We start from the raw sequence: 17401 nt of genomic DNA, 5'->3' as shown, positions 1-17401 counted from the left end.
TGGCTGGTGAAAAATGAGGACTTGTAAAATGTTTAGGTGCATTATTATTAAATAAGAAATAAACTGGTTCTTATATAGCACTGTTCTACTCTAACTGAGCACACAAAGCACTTTTTAAAATATAAATCATGCCACATTCACTTGTTTCTATGTTTTCTATCTACCATTCATACAAATTCACATCAGAGAGAGACTTGGAGTTAGTATGTTGTTCAAGGATATTTAGCACTGGAGAAGACAATGAGTGAACCCCCAGCCTTCAGCTTAATAGGTGACCTGCCCTATCTCCTGAGCCACCTCAACACATATTATTATTATTATTATTATTATTATTATTATTATTATTATTATTATTATTATTATTATTATTATTATTATTATTTCCCTATAGCTCAGTATCTAAGTCCACGATATCTAAAAAAATAAAATAAAATAAGGCAGAAAAAAACCTACATTCAGCCACAAGAGGGACAGGTCGTCCTGCAGAGAGTGTGCCTCCCCACAGAGCCCTGACCTCAACATCATCCTGTCATTATATGAAGAGACAGAAGGGAAGAGACCTGTGTGTGTGCCTACCTGAAGGAACCACAACTCTGAGAGGAACGGTGGTCACACCAAAATATAATTATCATTTATTATTTCATTTTACTGCTTGAGTTATGTGACTAGTCTGCAAACAGGAAAAACAAAAACAAACAAATACAAAAAAAAGAACAAAACCTGCCTTTATATTTTGATACGTCATCGTCAGATGATTTTGCACAGTTCTGTGTTACGACATATCTTAGAAGCAGCTTCAGCGACAAGTTCCCACTTATTTTTATGTAAGGGTGACTGTAATTAGGTAACAGCCGCGATCAATGAGACCTTGGGTTATATCACATTATTTTAGGAGAGTCAAGGAACTTTTCTGCTTAGGCGAATGACTGCGCACTTCAGCCACATTGGTCATACGCAGACTTGTATAACCGTTTAGATAACAGTCGGCCGCTCTGAGCCGCTGTGAGCCAACCATCGCCACTGCTTCATTCACCGGCAGCTGCGTCGTAGTGATTTGCTCTCGCTTCTCACACGCCGGCAGTAGCCGTGGGTTCCCACGTGAAAACGGTGACACACTTATATAAAAGGAGTGGCATAAGGGGCGACCAATCACAGTGCGGAGCGGCGGTTGGAGCCCCCGCCCGTGCGGGGGCGGCTGGCGCTGATTCGATGCGAGCGCCGTGACGTAGAGACCGACAGGTTCGTGGGCCAATGAGCGAAGGAGCTGGAGGATGGCTATCGAAATGAGGTCACTGCCAGCGCTGGAGATCCAGGGCAGAGTCCCGGTGTGAGTGGGAATCAGGACGGGGTAGAGGGCATCGCTGAGAGACGAACGCAGGGCTGTCGGGACCCGCTAATCATCGCAGCACGGATCCAACCGCAGAACTACACCAGAGGCCAGCCTTTATTTCCCGGAGACACCCGGAGCTAAAGACGATCAGCCTTCTGTCAGGTTGGTGGGAGTTTCTCTTTTCTTTCTTTCTTTGGTGCGTAAGACGCTGCAGCGCTTCTCCGGGTTGTCTAGAACGTGTAGGGGTGAAGCCGACTCCACTTTTATCCAGCTGTGCTCTGAATGTGTAAAAAGGCTCTGCTGTGGGATCGCGGGAGGTGAAAGTTGCATAACTGTGTGTTGCCGTGGGGGTCAGGAGACTCCAACGGGACACCAGCTGTGCCCATGTAACAGCGGGAGCGGAACGAAACTCGCCGCACTTTAAGGTAAAATACCGGTGGTGGCCTGCGCTCAGAGGACCTTTAACATAAGGGTTTAATCTGGCAGGTATTTCACAGCGGCGGAGATGCATAGGGCAGCGATGGCAGAGTCGCATATGGCGCATTGTTTGTAGTGTCACTGACACATGAAAACTCCTGACGACTTACATAAAGAGGCTACTGCAGCAGCACATGGCAGAAGTTCACACGCAGTTCCCATTAGAAAACCTCTGGGCTGTGCGCCACGCTTTTTCTGAATAGGCTGAGTCAGGCTGCTGGTATTTGCTACCGTGAGACAATCCTTATATAAAAGCATTCATTCATCTTCAACAGCAGCAGCAGCAGAAGTTCTTACAAGGGAAACTGGAGAGAAAACAAAGTAAATGCTGATTTTTAATTTTGCTAAAAGAGGATAAAGACAAGTCAAAATGCGGCATGCAAATGTGGATCTTAATTAATGGAAGAAGTGTCTGTGTGGGAGGCTTAATTTGGGTGTATTCACCTTGCCCTTTGTGACTGAGGAGGGAGGAGAAAGATGAGTGACGCAAATAGGGCTCAGTGGAGATCTCATTTATGCATTTTTGTTTTACTGTTGCAATAAGAACGGTTGCCTTGGCACAGCACTCCCTGCCCACAATCGCAGTGGAGCAGGAGATGAATTTGCAGATTTCTCTCTCTCTCTCTTTTTTTTTTAACCATATTTCACTCAGAGTTTATTGTTATGATAAATAGTTTAAAACATCTTAAAGCACACAGTGCCGTAGGACAGTCTAAGGGAAAGGTGCCAAAGCAAACGTGCAGCAGTTTGATGCAATCGTCCTGAAAATAGTTGGAATTTTCTGCTTGGACTCTGGTGGTCTACAGCAAAGACAGTCTTAGGTGGTCTCTGCAGGTGTGTGCGCGCGCGCACTGCGAGTCTTATTTACCGCAAGTTTTTGAGCTGTCATCAAGGACAGATGTAGGTCAGGGAATTATGAAATAATCCCAAAGAGCGACTGCAGTCATGTCTGCACGTGAGTGGAGTCATGGTGCATACAAGTCATTGTTTTGCACTTTTTTGCATGCATGTTTGAAGACACACCATGCACACACTGGTGGAAACCCCCACATTAAATCCATAAGACTTCAGACTCCTTGAGACTAAATCCTTTAGCCTCTGTTTTAGTACTTATAGGTAGTTTAGAAATGAGGCTTTTCTGCCTCCATCTGCTAATTTAAACATGCAGTTAAATTTTGTGGTAACACAAATGATGGTGTAAGAACTTTGCCTACAAAAACAAATCATTGGACAAATATCCTGAAGTGGTGTTTATTTTTTATATTAAGCTTCTAAAGTCATTATTGCATCATTGTTTCAAGGGCAACCCCATGAATCTGAGGTTCTCATACATCATGAGGGGGGCAGAGTGCCAGAAACACTTTGAGAAACGCTGCCTGTGTGATAATAATGGAAATGTAATGGACTCTTTCTACACGATGCACAAAAATCTGCAGCTACTTCTGCGCGGTTATATGAGTTGTTTTGAGTCCAGTTAAAGTGTAATAAACATTAATTATGCAGTTGTGGTGTGTAAAGATTAATTATGAATGAATCCTTAGAACGTCTTTCATTTGGCACAGTTGTGTAATCTGGTGCTGGTTATTTCCCCTAGAAAAGATGAATTACATAAAAATCACACGAAGCGGAACATAGTGAGCAGGCGGCACAGAGTATCAATGAATGTTATGAAATAAAATTACAGCTTGATATGGAGCTGTTTGTAAAGCTAGAGCATTTTTGATCTTATGGACTTATTCGTATTCAATTTCAAGTCTAGCATGTGATATGCAGTAAGGAATGGGTAATATGGTTTGTTTTTTTTGGTGAGAGTTATTATGATATAATCTCAGGTTCCTGTATAGGTAGCAGTTAAAACATCTGGAAGTCAGCTGGTACTCACAGTGTATTACCAGTACGGTGACATTTGTACCTAACATAGTGGATCTTATTAAGTCTTATTGTTAGGATCTCAGGATGGAAGAGTTTTGACTTTTTAAACAATGAGTCTGTTGGGTTTTTTTTTAAGTCAGCAGCAGGAGGTTTGAATATTTCTGGTAACTCTGAATAAGACCAGCAACAAAACAGAAAAAAAACTCTAAGAAGGACCAGGGTTATCTGGAAATATGTTGCAGACAGTCTGTTTTTCCAGTCATCTAGGAAAACTGCGGTGACGACTAGAGAGATGAATAGATTCAGGGGGCTGAACACATGTAATCAAATCTTAATTTGCCCCCTTAATTACAACCTTAGTTTTAATGTTTTAAGCTCTAAATGGGACATTTTGTCCTTGAAGATTCAGAAAGGCCAAGTGAGCATCGTGTTTCCGGAAAAACGACCATCTGATTGCATTAAATGGATTGAAAGTGTTGGCGAAGATTTGCTAATATAGAGGCTGTAATTGCGTTATGTTTCTGATCTTACCTTGTTTGTCACCTGTTACCTCTTCTGCTTACCTCAGTGGAGGAATGTTAGGTTTTGTATTGTTGATTGTTATTTATGCTTAGAAATATCTACTTATATATGCTTAGAGGTGTATAATCAATTGTGTAGTGATAGGATGTGTGATCTTTAGCAGGCTGCAAAGGCTTGGTGTAGATTCCAGAGTGTTCTGGAATCCACACCTACATCCTGGGAGCATGGGAAGAGGTCGTACTTTGTTTTATTGTTTTATGGTAGGATAAACGTGGCTATATCTGTTTTAGGCTAAGTGCCTTTTGTTTATGTGAACTGCTGGACTTTCCAGACCAGTAGGTTTAGGGAAGTCTTTATGGGGTCACGCTCTGACCCCACACACACACACACACACACACACACACACAATCCTTTGTTCACATGTATACCTATGTAAGATGTTATATGTTAATGACCCTATGCATATTCATGTAACCACAATAAAAGGAGTGCTATGGGGAACCTGGCTGAGAGTCTGACGGGGGTCAAGTGGTGGAACGACACTTGGCTCCAGGCAGGTCTCCCTCATGCATGAGTAACATGAAGAACTTTGCCTACTTTGGGTCTTGCTTTGCTGTGTAATTATATTGTCTTCAACGTTCCAGCGAATAGGTTTAAGCTGCAAACCTATCAAGGATATAAAGGCTTCCTGACCGCTTCCTTTGACAAGAACTGCATCGTAACTCACGCTTAATAGTATCACTGCCTGTGTGTATTGATTATGCAAAGCTGATGAAAGATAACCAAAAGATAACCCTGCACAAATGTCATGTGAGGGACGAGTATGAGTCAAGGTCCCTGCGAGCTTACCCAGTTAAAAATGATGATTAGGTTCTTACTGGGCAACAGGAAATCCATTTCGTTCTCTCCTCTGCTTCCTCGGCAGCTCAACTGGATGGAAAAGACCCAGTTAATGACAGGAAAAAAGGAACAATCAAAGATGCTGAAGTGGCCTCGGGTAACCTTGACTACAGAGAAGAATCGGTCATCCGTGGGCTTTTTTGAGAAACGATTAACAGGTGGTGTGCCAAGAGTAAATGCTGAAAATGAACCACCGTTAATGACTTTTATTGCATGGGTTTATTGACTCTTTCTTGTTAATTGTCTTTTACGCAAATAAAAATTAGAGAGGGGGATCTATTTTGAGTAAGTCCTCAGCTTCCATAAACAAAATAGTGTAGTGGTTCTGAGCAATAAATTACATAAACTTCTCAGTGTTGCCAGAGTAGCTTGGATTGTCATTGCTGGACCATCATCTACTATGTAGCCTACTTTCAGACATGTGACAGGTCTCTGTTCACATTCTTAGCCTTCCATCCAAATAAGAATTTGATGGAGTGTATTTTATGGGGGCCTAGATCCAAAAAGCAAACAAAAACAAAAATGCTTTCACATTCTTTACACCACCACCTCAGTTTCTGCTCTTAGATGACAGGAGTGGTGTTCAGTGTGCTCTTCTGCTGCTGTAGCCCATCTGCTTCATGACTGCTCTTCTGTATACTTTGGTTGTAACAAGTTGTTATTTGAGCTACTGTTGCCTCAAAGCAGTCTGGCCATTCCCCTCTGAGCTTTGGCATCAGCAAGGTATTTTCACCCAGATAACTGCAGCGCACTGAAAACTCCGTCTGTTTTTGGACCGCTATCTGCAAATCCTTGAGCAGTCAGTCTGGCACCAACAATGTGTTATGCACAAAGTCACTTAAATCACCTTTGCTCCCCAATTCTGATGCTCGGTTTGAACTTCAGCAGGTTGTCTTGACGATGTCGACACGCCGGTATGCATCGAGCTTCTCTTATGTTATTGGCTGATTAGATATTTGCATTAAGAAGCAGTTGAATACCTAACAAAGTGAAGAACAGACAGTTAAAGCAGTCCATCTAGTCCAAGGAGAATATTTTTGAGGATGGATGAACTTTCTCTCTCTTAGCCTTTCTAAGTATCTGATCCTGCTCGTGTTTGGTTACCGTCTCTCTTAGTATCTTTCTCAACCGACTGTCTGCTGGTATTGAGCCAACTGGCATGACAGTGAGCGATAGAGGTCAATGTCTGGTAGGTAGTTGGCAACCAGTGCGAACTCCTGGACTTTGTGAATGTTAGAAACATTGCCAGTCAGCTCTTCAACTTTGGACCAGACTTGCTTTTGCATTTTTTGCTTCTGCAGCAGCGCCTGCCAAAAACCCTCATCCATTTAACTAAAACGAACCGGTCAGCGGTCAGTGAAGAATGTTCAGTATGTACACTATGTTGGGTTTAACAAAATCTCTCATTTATAATGTCCGCTGTGCATCATGATGGACTTTTTGTGTGAAAGGAAAGACTGAAAAAAAGCCACAAAGCTCATCTCACTTTGCAGCGATGACAAGTCACTGCCAAACTCACTGCTCCAGTTAAGCTTGCCAAGCGGTCTAAAAACTACAACACAAGTTGCTCACTAATTGTCCCTATTATTTGGCTGTACGTTGACCCAGTTCACAGAGAGAATATGCCTACTTCACAGCATGTCAGGGATATGCAGGCTGCTGACTGCCAACTGCTTTCTGCCATTTGAAAAGGCCAACAGATCTGCTCATTATTAATGCAAATACCTCAGTATCCTTGACAAAGTAAGGATGACTGTGTGATGTTGCGCAATAGATTGGCCAGTCTGATTTGCAGACGATCACGTGCACATATGCAATAAAAGTTTAGTAAGAGGTCAGTGTTGCAACCTTCGCCTTGAACTCTAAACTGCTCAATGAGCCAGATTTTTCTGTTTTCTTTTCTTTTTTTTTGTAACTTTAATAATATTTTTGTGTGAATTTGAGAAACTGAGTCGTGCTGCTTGTGTGGTCCTTGTGTTTTTAGTTGTATCGTGCTATAAGAAAAGTATCAAATCCCTCTGCGCTTGCTCAATTCTTGTCAGTCATTCTGTCTAATTTGACCTGTGTTCTATTTTAAGTAAAAGACAAACAGATGATGGTCGAACTTATCGATCAGGTGCAACATGAGTAGAAAGTAGGACAAATCTACAGTTTTAAAAGCCCTTCAGAAACAACATGAAAAACACATTTTTGTCAAGCCAGCAACTTTTTTGTCACGTATTGTACACACACACACACACACACACACACACACACACACACACACCTTTCAAACAGGTCATTACCAGATCAATAGACAACAAACATTAGTGACATCAAAACACCTGCCTACGTAAAAGTCGTTGCACTTCTATGGGCTTGACGTTGAAAAGCTAACTCTGTGAGGCTAAATCCACTTCTGCTTCCGGGCTTAGTGACTTAAGGAGGGCATAGAGCTGCCGTGTGTCTTCAGGCTGAGGAGAATATAGACATTTTCCATTGCACGGCTGGGGAAAGGCATTCTAGTGACGAGGGAGATTATTCCTGGAAGGCATCCAAGACTAGAGGTTAAACACGGGCACAGTGTGGCTTTAACTTCAACATGCTGCCCAGAAACAGAACTGAGTGACTGATAAGATTTTATTTGAATGACTGTAAATCTCAAGTTTGAATATATGTTTTGGGAACATTCATCTTTCTTTGACTAAAAGAAAAAAAAAAAACAATATTTGAACTTAGTTTAGTGAAAAGTACTTGCACACCAAAGCAATCATACAAACCATGGGTTACACTGCATCACTGTGCGTAATTAGTTTAATTCTGTATCATTACAGAGTGAAGCAGCACATACTCCCTTTTTAATCTGCCTTTTTTACCATTTGGTCTTGCACATGTCATACACGTGACTCTCACAAAGGTTCTCACCTGACTGATTTGACTGTGCAAATTCTCTTGTAAATTTCCAGTCTTTAGCTGTGATTCAAAGTGCTGCCCTTTAGAAAGAGTTTCGCTGCTGATAAATCAATTTCCAGAAACGGCCTATTGAGGGAAAAAACTTTTAGCCACTTCTTCTGATCATAGCCATCGCCATGGCCTTTTCTTGTTTACTCCAAACACGACACTGTTGATGTTCTCACCGAGCTCTGCGTCACTTACTGTAACCAGAAGTAATTCCAACCACCAGCATATGGGAATCTGGCTTTTGTACTGCATCATTATTTAACAGAGCATTGGTTTTGCACAGTTTGTCAAAAAACCACAGAAAACAGGCCAAAGCCCCTTCACTGTAGGCCAGCAGTCTATGATGGCATTCAGCTTGTCTGGTGTTTCATGTGTCCCAGAGTGAAAGATCCTTTGAAAGGGTTGGAGGGCTCACATGGGACAGACCTGCTGTTCTTAAAGGCCACGCTGTCTGTACCACAGAGATATTTTTACAGTACATCAGAGAAGAATCTGCAGGGCTCTACACAGGTCAGGGGTCAAAGAGCACAATGTGCTCTGATTTCACACCAGACAAAGATGAGACAGCTTTTTGAAGGATGGATGCAGCATTGATTTGTGTCTCAAAGACTTTTTAAAAAAATGTTGTTGTTGTCTGCAAATGAAATGCTGGTGGGTTCTTTATGTTTTGACTAATTAAATGCAAATTGCATATGGTTTGGAGTAATCTTGAACAAGTATGTTTTTGACTGACCTTACTTCACCCAGGCATCTATTGACTTCAATTTCCGTTGGTATTAACAATAATATAATAGCACATCAAAACTTAGTTGACTCAGGGGTTTTTTTTCCACTATCACTTCATTCCATCATATATTACCCATTTATTTAGATATAATGCAGTCATAAAATGTGGAATGGACAAGTTTTACTTCATTACTAACATGCATACTCTCTTTCTCTCCGCAGATCAGTCCACTTCTTCTTTATTTCCCTCGGCTATCACCCTTGTAAAAATGGGGTGATTGGTTTTTTTTTTTATCATCTAGTAAACTAACCTGGAACAAGGCCTGTGTAGATCTCCTGATGTCAGAAGATTCAGACTCCAAGCCCTACTGCTTCCCAGGTTTGGAAGATCAGGATGGAGCCTCGGGTTGCAGAGCGTCCACTTCATGCAATTCTATCCCAAGGGGGGACCCAGGGTGCAGCTCCATGGCACAGCTGCACCGTATGGGTGCCTTCAGCCAAGGTAGGCCTGACCTGGGCCTCCCTTCTGAGGGCAGCGACAGCAGCAGTCAGTACCCTCCCGCTTCACCAGACAACCATCGCAAGAACGCTCGCTCTCGGTCACTACCCGAGGAGGATGTGGAGATGAAGAGTAGCGGATCGAGCGGGAGTGGGACCGAATCACACGGCAATGAAAGCCACGGCAATGAAAGTCATGGAAACGACAGCAACGGCCACGAGTCGATGGGAAGCTCCACCGGCAACAGCAAGGACTCTGCACTGCTTGAATCCTCTGAGAGCAATAAGAGGTCAGTGGTGGTTGTGGGACTGATAAAACCATTATGAGGGTTGCTCTTCGTGTTTGCATAGTAGCACATACACACAATCAACCAAAGTACTGCGTCTTTGACAAGTCTTTGGCTGGTCTGACAAGCAAGCAGTAGGAGATAATAAATGGGGTCAAGACCCAAGGTTGCTATCTCAGGAATCTGCAGGTAGTTCAACAAAAAGAATGATCACAGCAGTCTGTGTCTGTGCTTACAAATTACCGCAGCAGCTGATAAATGTTTTTTCAAGACCCCATTGGATAAAAAAGAAAATTCCAAAAATGCCAATCTGAAGATAACACCAGTTTTCCTCATGGGAAAAACTGTGCTGATTTGTTTATGCTCTTTCCTTTTACCCTCGTAGTTACGTTTGCCCTTTGCTAATGAGTGACAACAATCAGCATAAAAATTGACCATTAACATGTCACAGTTATCAGCAGCTGATGCATCCGTCCCCATTGACTAATGCATGTAGATGAGCGAGTGAACCAAGGCTTCAGTGATGGCTGTCTTGCTCTTGGCCCCAGAAGCCCAATTGAAATGTAATTGTACACATCCTGTTTGTCATAAAATGTTACGTTGGGACATTTGCCAAATGAGGATTAATTTGACATTATTTAGTGTCACCGCAAACATGTTCTCACTCCCTAAAGTAGATTTCATTGCCAGCTCACATTGCATACAAGTGAGTCATACTAGGAGCAGTTGGTGTCTGTTTTTTGCACTTTTTATAAAAGAATCCAACATGATAAACATGAGCTGATTTCTATGTAGGACACACAAAAAACATGTTTTGGCAAGATACGTCCATGTGCTCCACGCTTCTGTTCGTTCTGGAGTAAACAGGTTGAAATGCAAACACTTGTACTGTGATGCTGTGTGGTTAGTGTTTAATGTAGCCCTGGTTAATTATAAAGGCTATTTTCATGAATTGTGAGGTGGTTTCAGCTTTATGTTTAAAGATGATCCTCACGAGAATTTAAAGGGTAGCATGCTGTGTGTTTTTCTGGATTTATGTTTACAGATGTGTTCTAATGTTCACTTTTCTCTGAGTGAGAGTTAATGTTTGCTTACTGTCCACGGCACACCTTATAGTTTAACTTAATGTTCAGTCACATCACAGCCTTAGTATCTGAAGAGTTGTTGGTTACGGCATTTCTCAAAGAAAACTTTAAATGACTAAAGTATAAAAAAAATTAAAAAATCCCCTGCCTCTCCACAAACGTGCAGACGTGACTTCATCATGATTTAAAAAATGTTCAGACGCAGTGCAGCCTGCCCAAGACATGACTACAGCAGTGGAAAAAATAAAAATGACCATTCCTTCCAGTAGGAAAACTGGATGCTGGCTGTCTCTTTATAGCAGATGGGTTGTGTCATGCTCGCCAGCTCCTTGACATTTCTATGGCAACAAAATGTTTGTCTTTGTTTACTGGGTGGCGCCGGCCAAGTGGAAGGCATTGACGTTATACTGCCTCACTTTCAGCCTTGACTGGCTTACCTCACATGATCTTTTCACTATGGAGTTTTTTTTTTATTTGTTTAAAAACCGCTCCTCTTCCTGTCCATATGCGCCTCGCACGCAATAGCTCCCTCCCTCAAAAAATGCTATTACTTTTTTTCCCTCTCTCTTCTCACTCACGCCGCTCTCTTCATTTGAACTTTTAACCTTTTGTACCAGTTTTTTGCTAGTTTTTTTCCTCAGCATCTAAAAATACTCTGTCTTTCTCTGTGTTTAGTACCTTGCTACCTGCATCTGTTGCTCTTTAATACACCCCCCTTCTCATTCACCTTCCTCATTAAAATAGCAAAATTTAAGTGACAAAAGGGGGTTGGACATTTTGGTCCTTAGTGACACGGCGGCATCACACATTTGCTGCAGAGTTGTCAGCCTCACATCCATGATATGGATACCAACTTACCAAAGGTGCTCTATCGCACTAAGATCTGGTGATTGTGGACGTCGTTTGAGTACAGTGAACTTATTGTTACGTTCAAGAAACCAGTGTGAGATGATTTCAGCTTTGTGTATTCAGGTTGGCTGTGGTATTTAAATGATACTCAGTTGATGCTAAGCAGCCAAAAGTGTACCAAGGAAATATTCCCCACAATGTTTTACCATCAGCAGCCTGATTGGCTGATACAAGGCAGGATGGATCCATGCTTTCATGTTTCACTTGTTTACTCCAAATTATGGCCCAATCATCTGAATGTCTCAGCAGAAATGGAGACTTGTCAGACCGGGCGTCGTTTTCCTTCTGTTCAATTTTGGTGACCTCGTGCAAATTTGAGTCTCAGTTTCTCGTTCTTAGCTGACAGGAGTGCCACCTGCTGCTGTAACCAATCTGCTTCAAAGTTCAGCGTGTTGTGCATTCATTCGGCTTCATACCTTGGTTTTAATGAGTGCTTATTTGAGTTATAATTCCCTTCCTATCAGCTGAAGCAGTCCTCTGACATCAAGCAACAATTTTCACTCAGAGATCTGCTGCTCACTGGTTATTTTCTCTTTTTTTGACCATTATCTGTAAACTCTAGAAATGATTATGTGGAAAAATCCCAGCTGATCAGCAGTTTCTGTAATACTCAGACCAGCCTAACTAACAATCATGCCACATTTAAAGTCACTTACAACACCTTTTTTCCACTTTGTGATGTTTGCTTTGAACCTCTGCAGGTTATCTTGACCATGTCTGCATGTCTAAAGCTTTGAACTGGTGATTGGCTGATTAGATATTTGCACGAACAGGCAGGTTATTATGTGCACCTACTTAAGTGGCTGGTATTTCACCCCATATTTTGTGTAAAGAGTAAGAACTCAAGTCAAATCATGCTTCTAATACACTGAAGCATGCTAAAAATTAATAAAAAGGGGACAAAAGTAAAAGCAGTTAATGAATAAATGCACACTATACTCTCTTTGAGCCTGTAGCTCCAGGCTCAGGTCCATCACTGGTCTGTTAGACTGTTTCATGCTGTGAGACCTGCAGGAGTATCCTTCAATTTTCCCCTTTAATATCCCACTTTATCCACCTGTGACGCTCGAGAGTGAAGCAAGGAGGAGAATGTACTTCAAGTAATAGTGTTATATGTGTTATAGTAGGAGCAGACATTTGACCTTTAAAAGCATAGGTGTGAAAAATAATATCAATTATTCGTACAGCCGAATCCAGAAGAGCCACTGTTATGTCACCTGTCCTTTTTCTCCTGCGACAAGTCAAAACGTCTTCTGAGAAAAAGTAAATCTTTGTCGGCTGATGTAACTCAGTTAACAGCCCCACATTTTAGCGAGCGTGGGTGACTGCCACCAGTTCTTCAGCTTTTAACATTTCTGTCGAGATTTATATCTGCCAGACATACAGAGATAAGCCAGCACGCAGATTTGAAGGGGGGGAAAGTCCAAAGTAAGAAACGGGTTCACGTTTTAGTCTTTAACAACTCTAGATCACAGTGCATCAAATGTGTAGGACATGTATCAAAATGCACCAATATGAAAGATATAAAAGATATATTTTATAAGTATTTATCGCTTAGTGTGGACAGGTGTTTCCATGTATGTATGCAGGATTTTAGACATAAAAAGGTTAAAAATCTCAGTTTGTAAAGATATTTACTTTCCATCAGTACTCCAAAGAGGAAGTCAGTCAGAAATGGCTCTAAAATATATTTCTTTGGACTAAATAGTTTAACTATATAAAGAATCTGCACAGCTATCAGTGAATGAATAACTGTTTGACAAAAGGCTCTGAATAGAAAATTGCATCCCTACAATCACTCTCTGTGTAGGAGTACGTGCGTCACGTCTGCACACTCCTCTGTAGAAATAATTACCATGTAGTGCCAGAATTGGATATCACTTGTACACTGCTATTTTAATCAACTCCCTAAAAAAGAAAATCAAAATTTTAATTCACATTTCTTGTTGTCTTTTCTCACTATTCATATAGCTTTATAGTCGTCGTAGAGAATGAGCCACTGATTTTAAGCGCACTGCAGTGTAAACTTACCTGTGTTATGGCTTCCCTGGGTTATTTCTCTCAAACGCGCATAAAATTTGTCGCTCCGCAGTTTAAACAAGATCGCCTCGCCCTGATCATCACCTCCTGTCTCTGGTGCACGGTGTAAAAATTAAAGTCTCTTTGAGCCTCTTTTTTTTAACTAATTGAAATAACTCAGAGTTAGAGCCACATTAATGCATGGTCACTCTGTCCAGTCTAAAACCAGCTGTTGCATTTCTGAAGGCAATGTTTGACAGAATTGGACTCTAATCGTGTTTGGACAGACTCTTTGTAAATAATATGTTTTCTATTCCTAGCCAAGTGATGAGGTTATTCATAGCAGCTTGCCGAGTTATAGTTCAGGTGAGTCAGTATCTCATAGCTTGGTGGCTGATACAGTGCAGTGCACCACTGATATTTGACAGTTTATACATATTTATCTTGAACTTTTTAGCCTTTTTTGAGATATGACAGTGGAGAAAGGACAGAAAAGCTGGAAGAAAGAGCCAGAAAAGACACCGCAAATAGCAGATTCAACCCGAGGTCTCTGCGTTAGCCTTACAGAATATAGGTCATCTGCTCTACCCAGTGAGCTAAACTAGCACACAAATGCCAATATGCCCCAGTGTTTGTAGGAAAACTAATATCAGTCTCTTTGTATCCATGGGCAGTGGGCATTAAATCCCTCCCAAAAACTAATTAATGTTGACGTTTAGGTTAATTGTGGAATTTAATGATCCATACTCCAAGTTACGATCTCTGCTTCCTCTGGGTTGCTTTCTCCTCTCTCGCTCTCTGTCCCTTTCTTCCTCTCTGCCTTTGCCAGGATACTGTTTGCTCTGTCTCTCCCTCTCACTGTGTATTCATCTGGAGCCTGTCCCAGATCACTTTGAGTGAGATGAGACTGGTCTAACACAGAGATCCAGACAATCACACATGCTCACTTTCACACCTACAGCCAATTTACAATCACAAATTAGCCTAAAATGTTTAGCCTGTGGGAGGAAGTCAGAGCACCTGGAAGAAAACCTCATAAAAGGTAGGGAGAACAAAGCCTGTACAGAAAGTAGTAGTTTTAAATAAGTCTGTATGAGGTAACACCACCCACTACAACCTGTTACTAAGAGTACATGGTGTTTACCGTTGCATCCCAGCAAAGGCCCACCTAAAGAAAAATGATCATCCATTAAAGTGGACACCACACTTGTAATATTTTCATCACTTTACCTTGCTGCCCTTTCCGATCGGTAACTGAAGCCATTATTTTGATCTCCTCCAAGCCACAGGACTGAGTTGGCAAGCAGTTAGTTTACCTAGTAGAACATGTGAGTTGCTTCTTTGCAGCTGCCTAATCTGTAATCACTAAACTTGATTATGTTTGTGACTTTGACCTGTTAAAACAAATTAATTTAACGGTGGCCAGATTTAAATAGTTTGGCTGCTAGTTATTCAGCAACTACTCAGGGGGAAATAAAAGGGTGAAATGATTAAAAATTTACATTTCATCTGAATTAACTTTTGCCAGTATGTACATGGTAGAAAATACAGTTCTGTGGTTTTGGACCATTATGTTAAATTTTAAACAAACTCTGGAAGAGAGTGGAAAAAATGCAGATAAATCTGTTTTATCACCTGCTGCAGAAATGTGACTTCTTTTTCCATTAATACTCTGAACCTTAAACAAGATTGGCTCAGTTTGGCCCAGAAAGCCCAAACTGGGGGTGTTTTCCACTTATATTCATTCATGTAAAGAACTGTTCATTTTAAAACCTGCTTTTAGGCCCACTTACGCTGGCCTTATTCATGTCTGTGAAACATAAGAAAACCACACAGTCATAGTGCAGTTCCTAATTAAACAGGATGGCATTGCCCTGATTGTCACCTTGTGTCCCTGCTGCAGACTAGCCTCTTTGAGGACGCTCTTATTGTAACTAGTTTAAACGACCTACAGACTTACTACCACAATGTGAATTAGGCTGCTCAACGCAAATACATGGTCAGTCTGTACAGTCTAAAACCAGCTGTTGTATCTCTGAGTACTGAAGGCTATATTTGACAGGATTAGACTCCTACTTGTGTTTGGAGAGGCTGTTTGTAAAGATGTTTTCTATTCTTAGTCAGGTAAGGAGGTTATTCATAGTAGCTTGCTGAGTTGTAGCTCAGGTGAGTTAGTTTCTCAGACAGCTGTTAATAGTCTTTAGACAAGCTTATTGGCTAATACGTGCAGTGGACTGGCTGCTTTGTTTATGTTCTGACTTTGTAGTGTTGCAACAGAACAGGTGCTCTTATCTTTAAATTAAATTGGTCAAAAAAGTATCAATGAATACATTTATTTTACTTTTTGCTGCCTTTTGATATCCTTTTCTTTGGTACAGCTTGGTGTCCTGGTGCCTGTAAATTGCACAGAAACATACTGGTGCTTTTGAAGATACTAGTGTGGTGAAATACTAAATATTTACATTATATATTTTCCTTTTTTTATTCCCTACCGTTAACAATACTGTGTTTATATGTATTAATGCATATAATATACTAATAGAGTTATAGTCAAATGGGAAAATGATGGTGAGATGAACTTTTTGGTAGCTTACTCTTAAATTTATTATTGCATCATATTTGTGAGGTTTTATTACTCCTGGTCCAGCCTTAATTTCCACGTCAGTCTTCTGTGAAGTACTTTGAACTGCACGAACCTGCTTTGGAGGTGCTATACAATATATACCAGTTAATCTGTGACAGACCAATACCAGCTGGCACACATATATAGGTCATTCAGAAAAAGAGGGTTTTTAAAAAAATGCATATATGCAGCATCAAAGTGTAATAGGTGCATGTCAGCACGACGTAGTAAAAAAACAAAAAGCTTAGCTTCACTTTTTTACATTGACATGGAAATTTGAGCACTGACTGAAATTCCAATATTACCTAGCCCAATTAAGAGACCGCTTTTTTCATTGGAAATATTTGATACCTTTGAGTCCTTCGTGGAGCGCGATCTGAAGCTAACTCAGAATAATAATAAAATTGTGACACAGCTCAGGTTCTAATTACTGCCAACATCCATGTGGAAACTAAAATGAACTATGTACTGCGGTGCTCAGAGAGTGGCACACAGACTTAGTAAGTGCTCCTTTGCAATCTAGCCTGCTTTCAAAAACACTTTCTAAGTCTCACACACTAATACATGCTCAAGCTGTCCAATCTAAAACCAGCTGTGGGTGCTGGAGTCTATATTTAGCAGAATTAGAGACTCACCTGTGCTTGGAGAGGCTATTTGTAAAGGTGATTTCTATTCTTAGCCAGGTAAGCTTGTTATATACAGTAAGCTGTGTGATAGTGAGTCAGTGTCCTCGAGCGCTGTTGATTTTATTGTATTAGTGTAGTGTTAAGCTTGTAGGTTAACACCTTGGGTCATACATGTACAGTATAGATGCATCAGTTGACATCAGGTTGTGCAGAATTAGGGCTCTAACACAAGATATAGAAGACGGACCGAGGAAAAAAAGCACAGTTTTATCCAGAGTAATCACAGAATTATGCACGGGACCGCACACTGAGAAGCATAACAGATGTTGAGACTGAGAGGAAGGCATGACTATTTATGCATAACGAGGTAATCGGGGAAGTGGAAACAGGAGGGCAACAAGACACAGCTGAATGAAATCAAGACAATGAGATAAGGTGGGAAGTAAAAAATAAAAGTGGGCACAGGAATTATCAGAGCAAAATGGGAATGAACCCAAAGGATAACTACTAAACACATGAACTCATGCTGAGGCAGGAATAACAAAGTCACAATAGAAACTCAAGAGCTAACAGAAAATTCATCACCA

The 17401-nt window shown here is 41.1% G+C and overlaps 1 protein-coding gene across 4 annotated transcripts in view; it reads left to right on the top strand.

Moving 5' to 3' along the window:
* The first annotated feature begins 1323 nt into the window (after positions 1–1323).
* The window catches only part of per2 (period circadian clock 2), a 33746-nt gene continuing 17668 nt past the window's right edge, over positions 1324–17401 (top strand). For all 4 annotated transcript variants that reach the window (XM_087832500.1, XM_087832499.1, XM_087832498.1 and 1 more), the window contains exons 1-2: positions 1324–1492; positions 8990–9555. In XM_087832500.1, coding sequence (XP_087688626.1) covers positions 9107–9555 — 449 coding nt within the window. In that variant the 5' untranslated portion in view covers positions 1324–1492; positions 8990–9106. The remainder of the gene's footprint in view (positions 1493–8989; positions 9556–17401) is intronic.

This window comes from Neolamprologus brichardi, chromosome 18, assembly GCF_056152115.1.
Source record: "Neolamprologus brichardi isolate AB-2024 chromosome 18, ASM5615211v1, whole genome shotgun sequence".
Classification (NCBI taxonomy): Eukaryota; Metazoa; Chordata; class Actinopteri; order Cichliformes; family Cichlidae; genus Neolamprologus; species Neolamprologus brichardi.
This window is presented reverse-complemented; position numbering and strand designations above follow the sequence as displayed.